Source organism: Plectropomus leopardus, chromosome 13 (genome assembly GCF_026936395.1).
Source record: "Plectropomus leopardus strain MGB_pleo_1.0 chromosome 13, ASM2693639v1, whole genome shotgun sequence".
In the NCBI taxonomy this organism is placed as follows: Eukaryota; Metazoa; Chordata; class Actinopteri; order Perciformes; family Serranidae; genus Plectropomus; species Plectropomus leopardus.
Genome location: NC_142188.1, coordinates 7,819,188 through 7,839,801, shown reverse-complemented (window position 1 = coordinate 7,839,801; position 20,614 = coordinate 7,819,188). Strand labels below are relative to the sequence as shown.

The following is a 20,614-nucleotide window of genomic DNA, read 5'->3' as shown; positions in this document are numbered from 1 at the left end:
GAAACAGAGGATTAGAGGTCTTCTGCAAAAAAAGTATTTGAGCATCAAACACTTGATTTTTGTACATTCTGGTGAATTTTTATGCACCATTTTATGCATTCCCAGCATCAATTTATACCGTAAACGTCTTCAATTTTGTAAAAATGAGTCTTGTTTTTTGCTTGATTTTTTGGAGGGTAAGAGGCAAATGCACAATTTCTACATAAATATTGAGGAGGACTTGTCCCCTGCATTCCCCCCTGAAATTTACACCCATGCTCTCCTGTATTTTTTAAAGCCACCTAAAAATCATTGTGGTTCTCACAAGGCTTTGTATGGGTTTAGTGCCTGTCCATTAGGGAAAGTCTGTACTATTGCAGATTGATTTAGCTCAATGGGGATTACATAAAGTGAAGTCCATTTGCCAATTGTGCTAATTGAAGTTCAGGGTACATCAGGCCTGAATGGAGACTCCTTGCAGTACAAATGTACCGCCAGTGGAGGGAGCCGGAGCACAAACCTACTCGGGACGTGAAAAAATAAGTAAATAAATAAATAAATCCAACCTGTAGTTCCCGGATGTACAGTACTGCTGCACCTCCCCCCTTCACCTCTTCTCTCCTCCCCTCCGCCACCGCCTGCTTGTCAAACCGAGCCTCCTCCTCCGCTTACTGTCCCCTCCCAGCGGGTCTCCCTCCCTTTGCCACTGCAGTGAAAGCCTCGGTGAAGGAGAGAGAGACGGAGAAGAGAGCCTGAAGCTGGGTGTAAAGCCAGGACGAGACTTCTGAGAGAAACACAACCATACATATATTTTTTTGTATTCCTCGCCACAGCTCGGCGGCAGCACCGACTCCCCCTCCCCTGTTGTACCTCTTTTCCGCTCACATCGCCTGGATTTCATCATCCGACCTGCAAGATGGTAAGCAGCTCTTAATTTCACCCTCCACCGACTGGTAAACACACCACTGGACAGGCCTGTGTCGATTGATGTGGCGTTTTGACAGGTTGTTTTTGCGCGCTTCGCTTCTAAGTTAGCAGTCGGCAGCGCAGATAGGAGGAAACGCTTTTCTCACCCACTTTTGGCTCCCTGTCGCGCGCTCTGTGCAACACCCCGGGGCTGACAGTAGCCTAAAGCCTGTGGCCCAGATATTTCTTATCCCTCCTCGGTGCAGCCTACACTCTTATTAGCAGCGAGGCCTTTGCAAATTAGTTTTCGTGACAAAAATACTCGCTTATTAGGCCTTGGTTGGCGACTAATTGTGGCACGTTTTAAGCAGCAGGCAGGAAAATGTAACTCAAGTTACGTCTTTGCACGTTCTCGCTCTGCATTAAATGTATCTCAGTGTGTTTTCTAGGTAGCATGGCGCTGTGTTGATAGTTGCAACATTGTTTCTTTGAGCTCATACGCTTAAATGAATACACCGAGGCAACATTTGAATCCACTTCCAGCGGTTTTACAGGAGGCTGCCATAGCAGGCCACAGTGCCGTCCTAATTAATTGGCCTGTTGCCTATGTATGTATCGAATATACTATATATACAGTACTATATGAGGGTGAGTTGCCTAATAACCATTATAGGACCAATAGCAGTGGACCTGACCATGCAGCAGCGTCCAGGCCTGGATCCATGTAGGATCTAAGCTGACTTGTTGTCAGGACTTGCAGGGACGTGTCAAGCAATTGTGGGCTCTGTGCACAGGATGTTAACCCCCCTCTTCCTCCCTCCACTGTCCGCTCATAACCACAATTCATTTTAAACCAAATAAACATCAAAAACACCTCCACACATCAATTTTCTTATCAGTTCTTGATGTCTTGAAAGCACAAAATTGGCAGCTGTTTGATCATCAGCAATCCCCTGTTGAGTATTTGTCAAGGGAGGGCTGTGTTACTGTCTAGTTGTTATCTGGACAGGAAAAAAGCCATGTTTTAATTTCTTGTTCCACTTTTTTGAGGTAAAACCACAGTTGCTTTTGCTTTGCTTTATCACATCTCAAGGAATTTTTATTTTTTAGGGTTTTATTGATTCTGATTGCTCAGAGGGGGTGGGGGGAAATGAAACCACATACTAATGCAATATTTTGTTTGGCAGTAGCAAATCAATACACAAACACAAAGTCTAGTTTTTGTCATAATAATAATAATCAATATACAAATTAGACTTTTGATAGCCTGTTATACACTTAAATTTAATAATATCAGTTGCAAAACTTTCCATGAATTATCATGTTTTTTAATTTTATTTATGATCAAAGTAATCCAGTCAAAATGTTCTGTACCTCTATGTGAAATCTGCAAACAAGATCAACTGATACCTTTATCTGTGCCAATTTGCCAAATTTTGAGCAATAATGATTGAGGTGAGATGAATGGACTTAAAGGTTTATCTTATAAGATAAAGCATTTTGACAAAGCTGCCATTTGGGAGCATAATTTGCAGTTTAAAAAAAGAAATGAACTGCAATATATCACAAATTATATGTTACTTCTTTTATTTATTTATTTTTAGATCTTAATGATTTGGAATTAGTCACCACCATTAGATAGTTTGTCCACCAGAAAACAGAGATAAGCATTATTTCTAATTTGTAAAATGTTCTGCAGTACATTAAGTATTGCTCAGGTCATATTGTAAACACAAATGTCAATAAAAGTCAGTTATTTTTCAAAAAAAAAAATCTCTTACAGAGCCAGTGTTTACATTTACACTGTCTGACTCGATGTTGGCCTAGATTTAATAACAGTGAATAAAGTGTACTTTGAATTTGCATTAGGATTGATGCCAGCCCATAGAGCATGCAAACTCACCTGAGGCCTGTTCTAAGAAGCAGATTTACTGAGACATCTTCATACATTAGCAAAGTAAAACCTCAAATCTGGAGCACTGACTGATGTTAAAAGAAGAATTCTGCTAAACCTGATAACAGTAAACTGGCTTCTTGGATGGATAACTGCTATGTAGCCACCAGGAGCTCATGCAATGTGATTCAAGGTTCCTGTCCTTTAGGTAATGTTCTGCAAATCATGGTGCAAATACAAAGGAACACAGGCACCAAGGGCAGAGTGTTCAGAGCAGCATCTTCTGTCCATAACACAGCATGAAAATGAACAGTATCATTGACTTCTTCACTTAAATTCCTATAAGAAATGCATAAAGCAGGTGAGCTGAAAATGCTCAGGACACCTGGCTACACTTGCCCTGCAGCAGTCTCAACTCTCTGCCAGAGGGTAGGAACTCGGAGCGTGCATGTTGTTCAGATAGTGTGCCAAGTTGTGTCCTGTCAAAATGCATTCTTCTCAGCTGCAGGGGGAGGGTTGGGGGCAGGAACGCACAGTTGCTTAAGCATGTAGTGGAATGATCTGATGCTAAGGGGACCATATGCTGCCTAGCAATCAAGCGCCACCCACATAAGGATCGAGTTGGAGCTAATGTAAAAGAGATAAAAGCCACAGCGAACCACCAGCAGAAGTGATGATCAACACGACGTGATCCACACTGCACTTCCAAGTAGCCCACTCAATCTGGATTTATTCTCCTCGCTGGCCGTTGCAGCGCTGCAGTGCCTGGCATGCACTGGAGCCAGCAGTCACCGGCACGGGCCAAACTTTTGTCAGTAAACATCTAATTGTTTGGTGTGCTCAGTGAATAGAAAAGTTTAAAGTAATGTTTAAACGGCGTGTTGCGTGTAGCTTGCCTCTGTAATTGCTGGCTGGAACAGGATGTTGAGGGGATGTAATGCATGAGAGACTATTCAGTAGTGCTCAAAAGTTTAAGCGATCAAAATGGATGCATACATGCATTAGATTCTAGCACTGACACTGATGGAGGAGTAGGTGAAGGGGTTACTGCTTTTAGTTTTTTGGTTTGTACACCTACTGGGATTGGGCAGTAGGATAAATACATCACCTGTTGGCGAGAAGCAGACTCTATGGCAGGTTTATGGCTTTGCTCATGTAAATCACTAAAATAAATGCATTTTTTATTTCAGCCTTATCAGCATTCAAGCCATCAAATGTGCTGCACATAAATAATCTTTGAAAATCACATTTTTACTTCGTGGAAGCAATGGAACAACCAGTAAGAGGCTGCAGACACTAACTTTTGTCTACAGTGTCAAACATAGTATGAAACAATTTATATGCTGCCATCTATTATAAAGCATGGAGCGTTAATGCAACTGGTTTAGCTGGTGTAAGGGACTGGCCAGTAGGAAACAGTTTTTTATACTCAATACCCATACTTGTACACAGGGGTGTTTTTGTATGGAAGAGCATGTGTCCACATAGCAGTTTTCTTCAGCAGAAAAGCGGTGGCAGGGCGCTGGGAGCGCTTCATTAAATGATTAGTGATGTGATGCACATGGATTTTGTTTCTATGGCAACAACATCTCAACATTATTGTTAACTAGATTGTAATGCAAAGCTACCTCAACAGAGAGTTGACTACTCAGTTAAAAACAAGCTTACAACAGTACGGTGATAAAAACACAAAACTCACCAGCAACGACCAGTGCTCGCTGGTAGATCTGCTCCCACAAATGGGCTTTTCTGTCTTTGTTTTGATAGTAGCCTAGCTGAAAGAGTGGTAATGACTTCACCAGCGCTTTTCTGAAAAGATTCAAGATTCAACATTTTATTGCCATGTCAACACAGCTGATAGGAATTTGCCTCAGTGTAGTTTTAAAAAACAAAAAAATATATATATATACATTTAGTAGACAGCAAAAACAGTTGACAAAATATACATGCATACAAAAAGTCAAATCTACAGTATCATAGAGAATAATAAGTAAATAAGTCTCCAAAGTGCACGTGCTGCCTCACCCTTTTCATTTTAAAGTGCTTCTTACTTTTTGCTGTAACCTACCTATTTTTAAAGTGTTCAATTGCTTTTCCTATTGAGGGATCAGTTCAGAGATTTTCAACTAGATCCCTCGAAGTGGCTGTATAAAAAAGACACCGGGTGCAACAACTAAAAAAAAACGCCTAAAAAAAAGCACCATATGGACTAGGTCTGCCCCCTGAGAGTCCGAGATTCAAATAATTAAATCAATTTATTGATGAAGTATACCTGACTCCGACAGGGATGGTGGAGATAAAGTATACTCACTTTCAGCTAGTTGCAGTTAACCTATGTTATTTATAAGGTCTATGAAATAGACCAGATCACAATCATAACAGTTTATTTACAATAACTTTGGGGTAGAAAACCATCACGTCATGTAGGCTACATATAATCAAACTGCACAGAGGAAACTCTGGCTTAACTGATTCGCTTTAAGCCACCTGAAAAAAAATCAATGTCCGTTTAGTTTTATACTATATTTTCATGCTTTACTTTGCCATTAAACAGCCCTTACAGACAGCCATTATATCAGAAACGCTAGACTCATTTCACTCACCGAACAGTGCAGTTGCTGGTCTGCCACTGCCTCGATCTCCTATTGTGTACAGTAAAGAGGAGCACATATTCAAATATTCATATTGTAAACTTAAACTGATATTGATTTTTTTCAGGTGGTTTAAGTATGTTTTGCTGCGGGCCTGTCCACAGCAGTACACTGCTTAGCTTCTGTGCCGGTGTTATGGGACTGTACTTTATTTATCATAAAATTACACCTTATCAAGTTGTATGTCCATTACCTAAGTGGAAACGACAAACACAAGTCCCTCCTCAGTGCTTGTTTTTTTTTTTTTTAAATGCCTTGCCAGTTTTGCAGCACCCCTTCCCCTGTCAGAAATATCAAATAGTCCCTATATCTAACCACAGCAGGAGGTGTGACTTTGACAAATTCAGTTTATTACAATTTCAATCAGAGTAACATGTTAATGTGTATTTTAAAAGTCCAGTTTCAGTCTGACTAACACAGTAATGTAACTTTTGCTAGCATCCTGTTAAAATACTGACTGGTAGTCTTGAACAGTTCAAAGCCATCATTAGTATCATTAGTAACACCTGTGCTTTTCCTATAATAACAGGTCAAAATGTCTGCTGAGAAAAGGGTGTCACAGAATAAGCTGCTACCCCTTTCTTTCTTGCTTTTGGCCATAAAAGATGTATAAATCACATAAATAATTGCAACTGGTTAAGTTCAGTAAAACACATAAAACAGCACATGTAATAAAGTAACCTTCTGGGCACTTTCTGTAAGAAATGTTTTCATTTTACCCCAATTTATTGTTTGTATTTTTATTCATAAAACTTAAGGTCTATCTGAAGGCAGACATCTCCAAACGGCCATACAACAAGGATTAACAACAAGACCATTTAACAAAAGTATAATATCTTAACTGTCAGGGTGTTCAGACAAAACGGTCATTTTTTGCTAGTGACACAGTGTTAGCTTAAGCACCTTAAGGCTACACTGCATAAATTAGCCTAGCAGCTAGCGGAATTTAGCATAACGATTTACACGTATTATTTATACTTTTATCTCACTCACCGTTGGTTTAAGTGACTGTGTTTCCCGACAGAACAGCGCGGTTGAATTTCAGCGTGCTTGCTCGTTTTTTTCAGCCAAATGTTGTTGAAACAGAGCAGCTAATGTTGCTGCTAACAGCTAACTTTAGCAGAGTGAGACGACGACGTTCAGGCAGGTGCGTCGTCGCTTATCCCATGACGTCATTGTTTACATACGGCACAGCGCGGTATTTTCTCCGAAGTTAAAATTATTTACACACTGTTGCTTTCTTGCCGAGTTAATATCAATATTTTCATCGTCTTTCTCTTGGCTGCTTGTCATATTATTTGCCTGCTGCAGTTTGGCGTGACACAGAATTTCAAAATAAAAGCGTATCTAAAGATGATGAAATGGATCAATATTTTCACTTTGCATTGATCATATTGGATAGTTTAGATACCTTATGTATAGCACATTTCATACAGTAGGAGTACAGAGTGCTTTACAGGGCAATTATATATGTATATATCTCTCTCTCTATATATATATATTTATAGCTCTCAGTATTATTGCTCTAGGCTAATTACAGGTTATCTTTATACAGATACAGATTTAAAATGGTAAAAGGGTTAAGATATAAGATTGAAAAAAGAGTCATTTATTACTGAGTGATTTACAATTTTTAAAATAAAAATGGTTAAAGTTGCAAAAGTGCTTAAAAATGATTTAAAATCAAGTTCAAGAATAACTTTGCAGCCATTATTGAGTGGAGTAAGCAGTGTTAAAAAGGAAACATTTTACCTGAATATCTGAATATGATATTTAATAATGAGTATCTTGGGATTTCCACAATTTGTGACAACATAAGCACTATTAAGACATCATTTTAGAGCTGGGAGTTCCCAGTGGTCTTTTGTTGTATTCCTTACCATTTAATACAAATGAATTAGCCAGAAATGTAGAACAAATGTCAGTTGCAGCCTCATACAATCCACTGATAATGGTTTGACCTGTGCTTTGCCTTAGCGCTGTCTTCATTGTGTTGTCTCTGCTGCATTAGCATTGTGTCCCTGCACCTGTTACACCAAGATGAATTCAATCTTTTACTAAGCTGTTGGAAAAATTTGAGAATTGAATTTTGTCATGTTCTCAGCACCTGGTAAATACAGTATAGCTTTATCACAAGTAGGTTAATGCATAAGAAGATTTAGGCATTGTTAGTTTACATAGCATTAGGCCTTTATAGGTAAGCCAGAGTCAGGGATAGAAATGGCTGAGAGGATTAGCTCTGCCAGAGTTCCTTCAGGCAGCTAAGATTTTGGTAATTATTTTCATATTTGCACTTGACTCCAAATCTGGCACAGATCCTCGACACACACACACATTCACACAGAAGTGTGCACACATCAACATTGAAGCAGGGATACACGCAAACACAGGCAATATTATAAATTAATAATTACATGTGAGAGTCGATGATTTGAGGAACAAAAGGAGAGTAACAGATGACTGTAAACTTGTCGCAGCTTATTTTAATTCTTACACATATCCTCCATGGCTTCTCCTCTATGTAGCAGAGTTGCGTCAGCTGGTTATTGGCACGAGTTTTGCATGCTGCACAAAGTTGGGCTGAAAAATGGAGGGGTGAACTCTATTTAAAGACCAATCTTGAAAGCACAGCTCAGCTCTGCACTCTGCTGCGGCTCTGGAGGGTTGGGTATGTTTATCATAAAGCTCAGCCGTATGGCAAGCTTGACACTTGCAGACACATTTGTGCGGAGGAGGGAGTCTGGTGATCCCTGAACTAATCAAGCGAGGAAGCAAAAGCAGGGAGAAAAGGCACACACAACACAGAAATAATGCGTCAATAACATGCATTGTGTGGAAAAGTAAGTGAAACATGCCAAGCGAGACACACAGATGTTGCTTTAATTGGTTCCCCATGTACACACACACACACACACACACACACACACACACACACACACACACACACACCAGAGTTATTTGCTTTTTGGATGGCCTTAGAGTTATGGTGAACAGTCATTTTTGCCCCTCTCAAGTTCCCTCAGTGGCCACGTGAAAGGCTGCGGCAGCATCCAGCAGCTTTTTGAACATTATCTGCACATTTTCTCTCCACAGAAAGCAGCTGAATGAGGCGTTTTTTGTGAAAGGGCCTGCAATATGTTTTAAAGTTAGAATTGTTATAGATACATTTCAGTATTTCCCACAGAATTAGAAGCTAGCCGCATTTACACTGCCTGTTGAAGGAGGGAATATCACGCCATTATGCCACCTCGCTGTCTGTGGGTGATATAACATCCAGTCGCAGAAAGGGGGGGGGCAAAGCGGTCTTGCCTCTGAGCTGGGACCGGAGGTAGAAACAGCACAGTAACAAGTACTGTGTAAAACATAAAGCTGGAAAGACGTGACGTTTTGTTATGTGTGAGAACACACCGCGTGAGATTTAGAAAGCAGCTGTTAGCATAACAGCTAATTCAGAGAAGAAGAACAGTGACTGTAAATGTACGCAAACTGGGAAAACGAGATTTGGGAGATCCTATAACAGAGACGGTAAATGACTGTTATTGGCATGTTATGTCTTTGTTATTGTAAAGAAAGTGCTACCAACACATTCATTATATGTTACACTAGCGGCTGATGCTGTTGTTCCATGTTACACCAATTTTGATTGCGATGGCTGCAATGCAGTGTATAATCACACACTGGAGCGGCATGATGTCGCTATCGCTTGGACGTATGTAAACACACAAGACTTCTTTGCAGCCCTATGATGCAGCCTGTATATAAAAGCGGCTTATGTTTTCCCATCTACCCATTTTTTATCTTTTGTGTGCGTGTCTCTGCTATCATTCTGTGTCAGTTCTCTAAATTTGGATGTCTTTGCGTAGTTTGAGGAGTCAAGGAGCGAATACTGATCTGCTGCTCCGTTTGTGCTCAGAGAACACTCTGCGCTCAAAGAGTCTGGTGCAGTCAATAACTGAATGGTATATAAATTTCTAAGTGCTCCTAATGAACGCTCCAGCTCAAAAAGTATATTAAAATATGGCAGCTGCTATTTTAAGCGTGGCGGGCCGCCACAAATAGATTAATGTGTGGAAAACCCTGCATTGGCTTACATAGAACCATAAGACAATAGTATTCTTAACACCCTCAGCCGTGTTTGTTTAGCAGATTATATCAAGTTCACTGATTTTTTTAATGCTTAAACATATAGACTTGACTTGTTGGCACTAATACAGAGACATATTGGAAATGAACGGTGTTATAGTACATAGAAATACACACGCTGGAGTCTGAAGCAGATTTTTAGAGGCTGATACTGATGTTTGTCCTCACGAGACTGTAAAATATCAAGGGGGGTAATATGGAGCAGTCCAGTGTGCCTGCCAGTCCATACATTGTGCACAGTATCTCAGGCACCACAGACGGGATTCAGGGACTGATGCATGCCTCTGCTCAGTTTTTGCATTTTCTACATTATAATAACTGGCCCAGTGCAGACACTGCAGCACTTGTTAACTTTTAGGATTTTGCAAGTCATTGCTCCATTACAACATGTTCTAGCCTGCACCGACTGCACCCAGAGGGCACCACAGTGTGCAATATATGAAGTACTGCACTGATACTTTGGCAGGAGGCTGGGCCACATATTGATATGATATTGATATTGTGATATAAGACTAAATATTGTTTTAGTTTGGATATTGTAAGTGTTGTCTTTTCCTGGCTTTAAAGGCTACACCACGGTAAAGTGATGTCATTTTCTAAACTTACCAGACTGTTTTAGCTATTCTTTTATTTTGACTATGCCCACTTAGTCATTATATCCACATTACTGGTGATTATTAATTAAGAATCTTATTGCATAAATATTTTGTGAAAGCACTAATAGTCTATTATCAGTATCCATATTGATATTGAAATATTTGGTCAAAAATGTATTATTTGATTTTCTCCATGTCACCGTCCCTACTTTTGAGTATCAGCTTTCTTTTGGTCTTAGCCACAGTGGGAAATTTCAAACTTCAAGTTTTTTATGTCTTGACTTTTCTCTGATATTTATCTGTAAAATGAGCGAGTGAAGTGTGCAAATGTGTGTTTTCTGAAAAGTTAGCAAGGCAGGCTTTCTAACAAAAGGCTGCTTGTCCGATCAACACTTTTGGCCAGGGAGCTGAATGAGTAGCGCTTGCTGCTGCCTCATGCTGCTGCTGTGCCCTTGACTAAAGCACTAAACCCCCAAAGTGCAGATAAGGCAGCCTCCAGGTGTGTATGTGTCCAGCTGTATGAGTAAGTAGATGAAAACGAGCATTTGTGCTCAGCAGTTCTGCTTTGAATAGATGAAGGTGAGATGAGAAATCTCAGGTTTTACAGACAGTTTTTAAGTTCGAGGAGTCAAGGAGTCATATCAGTAATGAACAGAACCAACCGTATAATTAGTTGGATGTGACTCTCAGACATGTACAGATATGTTTTTGTGTAGTTATGAAAGCTGTTGTTGATGAACATGTTTACTGCCCTTTACATACAGTTAACTAAACATTTGATATGAACAGGAAATATAAAAAGGAGAGGATTTGAACTTTTTGCTACAGTATAGTGAGCAAGTTATGCTAAACGTATCACTTACAACTAACCAAATATGAATTTGCTGCCGTTTAATTTTGCTTTAAAGAACGCAGAATACATTCTCATGTCTTGCCAAAGATGCCTCAGAAAAGCCCTTTAGGTCCGCATCCCCATATACTGTACTCCCCTGTCTTTCATGTTGTGACTGGGTCTATAATTAGCCGTGTTTTTGGGTCGTCTGTAGCGTTGCTGCTGAACCAGCGACGATGCCAGACTCTTCATTATGCAAAATGTGTTTTGTGTGCTAAGGCCTAATTGATTCTGAATGAAGCATGCATTATTGATGAGCCAACACGAGTCTCCCTCTCGTTCTGCTCTCTGTTCCTCTGTATATGCAAGATGGTTTTTTTCACTTTGTCACTTCATTTTCTGTGTTTTTATCATCATCCTATATCTCACATGCTCCTTTAGCACACAGGAGCGGCTCAGGTGGTTTGTCATAGAAGACATAACAAGAGTTACTCCTAACCCACCGCTAACCACACCAGTGACCTAAGAGAGGCCTTAGTTAGTAAACCTGTAATCCTCAACACCAAATCTGCTTTGCTGTAAGTCTCTTTTCTTCCCTGCAGTTAGCACTTAAACCATGGTGGAAATGAGGGATGTAGCTGAGAGTAAACACACCCAACACTCATTTACTCAACATGTTAAGATATTTTTAATTCACCTTGGTTAACTAAGATATATTTATCATATCATTTAATCCAGTGGGTCTGAAAACAAACAATTTAGAATGGTTATTGGACAGACACTTGGATGAACGAGCTGAGATTATCCATTGTATGGACACACATTTTTCCAGATTTACTTAATTCTCCTTTTTTGTCCTCCGTTTCTGAAATCTGTTGATAAGTGCTTGATTTGTTGCATGTTAAAAAAATATCAAACAAAGTTTTGCCTCCAAGGCTTCCCCAACATTCACAAAGATGTTATCTTTTTAGTAACAGTTGGTGCATTGAGCTTAAAGAGACAGTTCACCCCAAAAAATACATGTTTTTCGTTTTACCTGTAGTGCTATTTATCAATTGACTGTAGATTGTTTAGGATGAGAGTTGCTCAGTGCTGGAGATATCGCCCATACAGATGTCTGAAAGTGTGCATCTACTGCTAACTATCCTAGCCTAAGGTAGCCATTAATGTTTACATCCGGTGCTGTCACGAACACGAGTTTCTCATCCATGAGTAGATGCACACTTCCTTCTGGCCGGATGATACAGTTGGCTGGTGCAGTTCATTAGAAAGAAAACGACTCACAACAAGGTCTGTGGATTTTCTTTAGTAAAAGAGTCATGATTTCTGGAAAGAGAACTGCTGTTGAGTTCTTCAAATGTTTTTTTTTTTTTGGTGTTTTGAGTGCCATGAGCAGAGTGCCATATAGTTTCATATTGGAATGAAGGCATCTTCTTTTTCTTTCATAGTTGTTGCAGTTGGTTTATTTTACTATTATTTGACTCACTGCATGAAAAGCTTATGTAGAGTTTTGCCATTCATCCGTCAGACCTCCCACTGACTTTTCCACTACAGAAAAAAAGCACCTGCCGTCCCCTCAACACCGTGTGCAGATGTCCAATCTGCAGTGCCATCTCAAGCTCTCACAAGAGCTCACAAAGCTTTGGGGATATGGTGTGTATTGACACTTGGCTCTGTTTCATCTGGTCACATATTTATAAGTATTTTTTTGCTTTTTGGTAAACACGTTGCAGTGCAAGAGCTGCATACATGTTTTGTATGAAATGCCATACAGTGGCAATGAAACCTCAACAACTGTTGAAATGAACTCTGGTTACTTATATGTTGAACCCAGTTTCTGTTAGAAAACACATCCATATGAATCCTCTGAGCTCTTTATGGGCAACAGCTACACGGTTATGGTCTCAGGTCTACTTTAAGGCATTTCATTTGTTTAAAGTTTAAACATGTGAAATTAGAAGTGAAATCAGATTTTTTTCCAAATTTGTCTGTTCATCAAAGCAACCATTACATGAGCAGGACTCCTGGTGTCCCTTTCTCCATTTCTGCATAGATGTGTGACCTTTTATAACAGCTGAAGTTGAGGTGCAGTCTGCACCTATGTCATTACCAACTATTTTTGCATGACCTCCTCAAGGCTGCCAGCCAAGATAAGTGAAAGTCTTTACTTAATCGTTACAAATGTAGCACTGATGATTCCTGTTTTTTAAATGGTATAACTCTTGGTTCATTTGCAGAAAGTCGCTATGGACTGCAAAGTGGCAGTCCACCAAAAGGCAACAATAAATCAGTATTTTTATTTAGTGGTGACCTAGAGAACTAAAATAAAGGTGTGAACAACAACCTAAGTCTCACATAGCATGGCGAGGGTGCCTTGAGAGCGTGTCCTTGAAGGTGAGGACAACCGTTCAAGGCCCTTAATCCAAAATCCTGATGTAGTGTCCTTTAGCAAGTCACTGCATCTGCATAGCTCTTCTGCGGCTGTGTAGTGGAGCGAGCTCAGTGGAGCGGAACAAACAAAAAGGACTTTTCCCTACAGCGATCAATAAAGTATCACATTGGCACTATTACCCTCTGAGCCACACTGGCAATGGGACACCCAACCCCAGTAATGCCAGAGTCATGCGCTACGCACTGAGCTACACTGGCATTCAAGCTCTTAAACTGCCACAGCCAACTTGTTCCACGGAGGAAAACCATGTATATGTCAACATGTGATCACCGCACCAGTGGCTGCTCTCCTGATAGGGTGTCAAATGCTAAGTCGCTCGCCTGGCTAATCCTGTGTCACCTCTTTCTCCTCGCTGCTCTTAAAATACCTCAACCTCTCTGAGGTAAGTCTGCTGTTTTGAGGCAGCACAGTCATAAGCCAGTAGATGACATAACTGGAGCTGGCTTTTTCCAACCAGTTCAGTGTGTATAGTGTATCTGTGTGTCACTGCGATCAAAAGACAACAGAAGCACTTCTTGACACAACATAATTCTTTGGGTCCGATTATTTTTGCAGTTTTCTTTGGTCTTAACTACAGCAGCAAAGTTGTTTTTGTTTCTTTCACACTGGCCAACCTGTCAAAATTCAATTAACTTTTTAACATAATCTACCCTCTGTGGTTTTTGTACTATGTATGGATTTGCAATGGGGTTTTCACGATACTAGAATTTCTAACTTGGTACCGATACCCAGAAAAATACTCGACTCTCGTTACCATTTTTGATATCATGTGGAGGCAAATGGCATTTTTAATTTTCTACTAAAACTGGTGACAAAGGCCCTGCAGCGGCAGTGCTTGCCATGTTAATTTAGTTCTATGTTCCAGTTAAGCTAGAGGGCAACGTCTAGCTTAACTGGTAGATTGTGCGTCCCATATAGGTCCTTGGTCCTTGGTCCTTGCAGCGTCCCGGGATTCCAGCTTGTGGTACTCTTTGTTGTGTGTCCACCACCCCCCCACCCACCCAACATCTCCCCCGCCCAAGCATGATGTAGCTGCTATCATGGACACTGCATGTAATCCCTCTATCGGCTTCTAGATGCTTAAACTGGGCTGCTTGTCCAGTCTCAGTTTGATGTTCCTCGACGGGCTGCAGGACAGTTCCGGTCGATAGCTCGCTGGCCCCGGAGCATCTCTCTCTCGCTCTGAGCTGTAGGATCCCCCACCTCTCTGCAACAGGGACTCCTCACTGATTGCTCAGCCTCACTCTGCCAGCAATCAGACTCAGGCTCAGTGGACACTGCAGTGTTGGATGGGATGGGATGCGGATGTGACTGCTGAACATGAGCCAATGCCACACACACACACACACACACACACACACACACACACACACACACACACACACACACACACACACACACCACCATGCAGTGTCTCTGGATAGCGTGGTTCAGTTAAAGAGCCTTTGCGTTGTGCTGGAGGATTTGATGCTGTGCATTGCATGATGCATGATGTGAAAGAGGCTATACATGAAAATGGGAAACTGCCTCAAGGGGATTTGAGAGAAGCATTACTTTGAAATGTTTACAGAAACTGTTCCAAGTGGCTTGTATTTTTCAAAGTGCATGCACTCTGCAGTTACCTCCTCATATGGAAAAAAAAAGATTTCACCCTAATCTCAGAAAATTTATCATCACTCAACTAAAACTATAATCAAAATAAAGTCAAATAAATCAAAGTAAATCAAATAAAGTTAGAATCATACCGACTGATGACTCTGTAACATTGTCTGTATATTTGTGCTCTGCAGTCTCATTTTAAAGGGCCAGTGTGTAGAATTTAGGGGGATATTATTTTGGCAGAAATCAATAACTATGTTTTCATTAGTGTGTGATAAACTGATAATAAGAAACCTGTATTTGCTACTGTAGAATAAATACATACAAAGTGGGTCATCGTCCAAGGAGTCTGCCATGTTTCTGCAGTAGCACAGAGGAGACAAATCAAACACTGGCTCTAGATGAGACCATTTGTGTTTTTGCCTCAGCCGCCACAGTTGTCGAACACGCTTGGCACACAGGAGAGGTATCAGTTGGTTGCAAATCTGCAGCTTCACTGCTTGATGCAGCTGAATTACACATTTGACCTTTTAAAGCATTCAGTAAACATATTATATTTTATTATTGTGTTTAATTTTCTATAGGGAAACAACTACACAAAAAAATAACATTTGGAGTACCTATTATTATGCAAAATATTAATATGCAGCGTTAAAATCCAATGGTTTATTCTACAAAACAGTAACTGTTATAAGTGCACAATTGTGCAAAAATAATAAGCATTATATTCATCCATAAACTAAACTATCTATCTTTACCTATGGGAAGAATTGTTGCCTCTGTTGTAAGGTGCTGCTGTACTCGAAGGACATGTTTGCACGCGGAAGCCTTCACGCACCGTCTCAGAAAGTCTTAATGCATGACTCAGCTTGAGTTTTTTGTTTCTATAACACCATTGCTGCTACATCCTTACATTCTTCCGCCACACCAGCAACTAGAGGAGCACAACTTCATGCAAGAATGCATACAGTCACAATATCAATGCACATCATGCTAAACTATACTCACCGAAGTTACAATCCATCATATAGACTCGAGTGCAGTCTCTAAGCCATTACATTTGCAGTTCCTGCTTATTTCTGTCGATTAACAGGATGTAACCTCCTTCTTTGTATCAGGAGGTTTTATAATACCAGCAGCCTGTCTCCTCTCGACAAACATTATCACATCTCTAAATGTTCAAATACAGAACACAGATGAATACTCTATTGTCTGTATGATCCTGCTGTTGGAGAAAACCTGTGGTATGGAAATGAATCCAGTACTCACCACAGATCACCAGGCCCTGCTGTCTGTTAGCTCTCCCAGTAGGTGCCATTGTTTGTTTGATGAACAAGGAAACAACTGTGAGTTCTGCAGGAAATAGAAAATAGTATGCGGATCAGTTTTTGATCCTTATTTGGGTATGAAAGAGCTGTATAATGTTATATTTTCTTACCATAAGAACCAAATCAGGCTTTCACAGTTTTAACTAGACTTGATATATGAATTGCATAGATCATACTTCACATGGTAGAATAAAATGCACTTACAAGAGAATATTATTTGTGTTGTTTGTGCATTATTCACACTTACAGAATTAACATACTGCCTGATTTTGTTTAGCAGAATGCATTTCATGAATACTAAAGATTTTCCGATACCATTCCTGATACCAGTTCACCAACACTTAAGGATCGGCTGATACGAGTACCAATCAGACGCCACTGCATTAAGAAAAAGAAAAAAATTGATTACTATCATTATTGTATGGCTCAGGTTAAACCCTGAACTGGTGTGACTCTTCCAGTGTTAAATGTTGCCACACTGACATTTGTTTAACGGCCACCGTATTTACCATAAATCAATTCTTCTTTGCCGCTCAAAAATTGTAGTTGCCGGTGGCTGCACAGCGCAAAACTGCTGTTTTATCCATGTGCAAAACTACTTTTAAGTTCAGGCAGTATCGGAGGAATTACTGGAAGAACTATAATGAATAAAGAAAACCCGACATCAAAAACATTCCAAATATTTACATGAGCTCACATGAAAAAGGATGCCATTTCAGATTGTGTCGAGGTTGTATCTTATTGACAGTCTCAGAATGACAGAAAAATTTGCAGTAAATACTCGAAAGTTTGCCATCACTGCCATGTTAAACTGACTTGACATATGTAACAGGTCTTCACTGAAACACAATTTGAGTTTGCTTGTGCACTTTTGCACTGTCTCTGACAACTCTGTTTCTGTCTTTCTTTAGGGAAATGAAGCCAGTTACCCCCTGGAGATGTGCTCACATTGTAAGTATTATGTTTCTTTGCTTGCATCAGTTGCTCAATTTTGTACAAAGAATGAAACCATATGAACTTCTTTTTGGTATAGTTCACCTCCCCCCATCTCGATTTGTGAAATGGTGCCTCTTATTATCCGGTTACTTTATCTATACACTTATTTTATGTTTTTTTTTTTCATGTTTAGGTGATGTGCTTTTGAAATCTTGATATGTTCTTGATCATGTTTGAAAGATGTCTGCCTATTAGAGATCTTTGAACTCCTCTGAGGGAGGAGGAGGAGAACCGAGGATATGACTCACATTTCTTGTTTGTCCGCCCCCCGTCACCTTCCCTACCTGATGATACATCAGCTCAACATCTCAGCCTCACGTTGTTGTTAAGTCCTCAGAGATGCAGTTTTCTCACCACTCGCTTTGGTGTGAATGGCACGTTTCACACTGCGAGGTTGTTAAGAACCAGGCTAAAATGGGTCCGCTGCTGCTCGAGTTTAATGAGCACTGAGACAGCGACGGGTCCCTCTGTGGTGTGGGCGTACTTCAGGGACCGTGTGACTGTTTAGATTGACCTCATGTTTCAGAATCAGAGTTACATGTGAATTATTATTTCAATAATCGGGTAGGAGGATAGTTAAGATTTTTTGTGTGACAGTTATTAAGATGGCACTGGTGCAGTAAAATATCTTGAAGCCTCTATGGTTACCTTAAGTCTATGGTAATTGATGGAGCTGAACCATGTGGGAAAGGCCCCCCAAAAAAAGGACTCCACATGGCCTCCAGAAAGTCATAACACAATATAAACAGTGCTACTGGTTTCCTTAATATAGCATAATAATTGAGAATTGTGTGTGTGTGTGTGTGTGTGTGTGTGTGTGTGTGTGTGTGTAAAGAGCCAAAGATGGGTATGTTACCTAGTGGCAACACGGTACCATAGAGGGTTATTCTCCAAAATGTGAAGGCTAATTATGGGTAACAATCTTGATCAAATTCTGCTGGGATTTACAATCGCACCAGAGTTCAAAAGACTAGATTTGTTTTTTGTTGAGTTTTTTGCTTACAGCATTTTATAGACAGAAAAGACGCATAGACAAATAAAAACATGCACTCACAAACACTTTTTTTGTCAATACTTGATGTGCACTGTAGTTTAGAGTGACTGTGCGACAAAAGAGGACTTATTTGCAACATGCTTACAGACTTTTTAAGCATACTGTGTCAGTGTGCTGCAAAATAACTCGGCCAAAACACACATACAAACACAAACGTATTCAAAATGACACCTCCTGTTAGAGTGGGCAGAGCTGTGGGCACACTGTGGCTTTTCCATACTTAGCTTGTACAACTGTAACATCATGGGGGACAGGACCTTGGCCTGCCAGGCCTTCCAGGCATTCCTCCCCCAGGATTGTGCCACCGTGGTGAGGGGAGGTGGATTTGCATGATGCATGAACCTGAGCTGAACCCATCAAGGACCTCCGCTTTCGGTCTGCGATATTTACAGCGTGTTGCCATTTTTCTCCCCGTTTGTCTCTCTTGCCTCCCAGACAGCACTCTGTTCGTCCTGCTTTATTTTTTATTTTTAAAGATGCTATATAAGCACGAAAAGTAAGTACAAAATGCAAAAACATAAAATGGCTTAATATATACAAATACAGACATTTTTTCAGTGATATCAAACTGATCAGTCACTAAATCAATAGATAAACTTATTAGAAATAACTAGACTGAAGGTGTGCCAGGTAAATATTGAATGCAAGTATAGCAGTATTTAGACATGTATAGGATCTGTTTGTAACATTTAGGCGGATATACTGGCAGATGAGCAGTATAGGAGAAAGTACAGGGTTTTTTTAAGAAGAAATATTCAGTGTTTTTATGGGTTTAGCATTTGCTTATAAGAGGAGGAGACCTCTATGGATAATTCAGCCCCTGGCAAAACTCTCCTGAAAGTCTGGATCTTAGGTTATCAGAGAAAAAGGTGAGCACGCATTTGCAGATGCCAGTTTTCGATGTGGTGAACATCATTGGAGAAACACTGATTTGTAGAACAACTTTATTCAATGTTTTTACCACCCTTATAACCTAGTCTTTTTGTTTTAGAGAGGCAGAGACCTCTGTGGATAACCTGCTGAACGAAAAACACTAAAGGAATTCGAATTGCAATTGACAATCTTCACTGCTAGATGCCACTAAATCCCTCTAAAGCTTAACAGTGTTCCTTTAACTACTTTTTTCCTCCTAGATTACACAGAACATTTTCAGTTTTTGAAAATGTTCATAATTATAATAGTAATCACATTAAAACAGGCGATAGTCCATGAGCAAAAATACAATAAATATGATAAATAGCGATCAAACATTATCTGTTTGCCCTCCTTCTCGCTCTCTCTTAGTTTATCTTTCTTTAGATTTCTTCCCCCCTCTTTCTCTCTTGGTCTGTCTTTGGCTCTCCCCCTCAGTGTCTCTCGCCGTCCACCGACCGAGCAGCTGTTCAGCTCATCAAGTGCTCGGACAGGCGGCATTGGCTGTGAAGAAATTAGCTCTGGCCTGCGTGTTAGAAAGATTAACCCCGTTGCAACCTTACTGCCCTCAATGAGACGTGAAGCAACGAAGGTCAAACACCCACTCATCTGTACCTGCCATCAACACAGTTCTAAACTCTGTGTCTGCAAGATCAACAGGAGGAGTTTGTCTCGAATAATTGTCTTGATAAGATGGACTGTGAAAGGGTCATTATTCGCTGCTGTAGGCCTGCGCCCTCTTCAGTGCAGGGTCTCACAGGCTTAGCTGAGCTTAGATCAGGCAAAATTTAATGGCCTACCTGTGGGAGCGTGCATAATTAGACACACAAACCACACACCTCCATACCCATATGCACTCCGCATATTGCTAAAGTGCATGCATGCGCCCACTCTGTTCTGCTACTCTCTTCACCCCACATACACACACACACACACACACACACACACACACACACACACACACACACACACACACACACACACACACACAGCCCCCTCAACGCATCATGCTCTCACAGAGAAACGCAGCAGCGAGCCTGAAACCATCACAGGCCTGTCTGCAGCCGCCCAAAATAAACGGCGGGCGGCTCGATGGAGTTCCTTGTTGCTAGGGGTTTCCCTGAGAGTGGGAGCCACAGCCTCTGCAGGAGGCGGTGGTGGTGGGGTGAGTTGGGGGTTTTCTGATGACGGCACGGCTATAAATATACACCGTCAGTGCGCTGCCCTGCTTCGTCCTCGGTTTGGTCCACGCCGGCGAACTGTACATTATCA

At 40.6% G+C, this 20,614-nt stretch overlaps 1 protein-coding gene across 1 annotated transcript in view; it reads left to right on the top strand.

Annotated features, from left to right (window-relative positions):
• Nucleotides 1–621: 621 nt before the first annotated feature.
• The window catches only part of ppp3r1a (protein phosphatase 3, regulatory subunit B, alpha a), a 39,789-nt gene continuing 19,796 nt past the window's right edge, over nt 622–20,614 (top strand). Inside the window, exons 1-2 of the mRNA XM_042502827.2 lie at nt 622–898; nt 17,292–17,331. Coding sequence (XP_042358761.1) covers nt 896–898; nt 17,292–17,331 — 43 coding nt within the window. The 5' untranslated portion in view covers nt 622–895. The remainder of the gene's footprint in view (nt 899–17,291; nt 17,332–20,614) is intronic.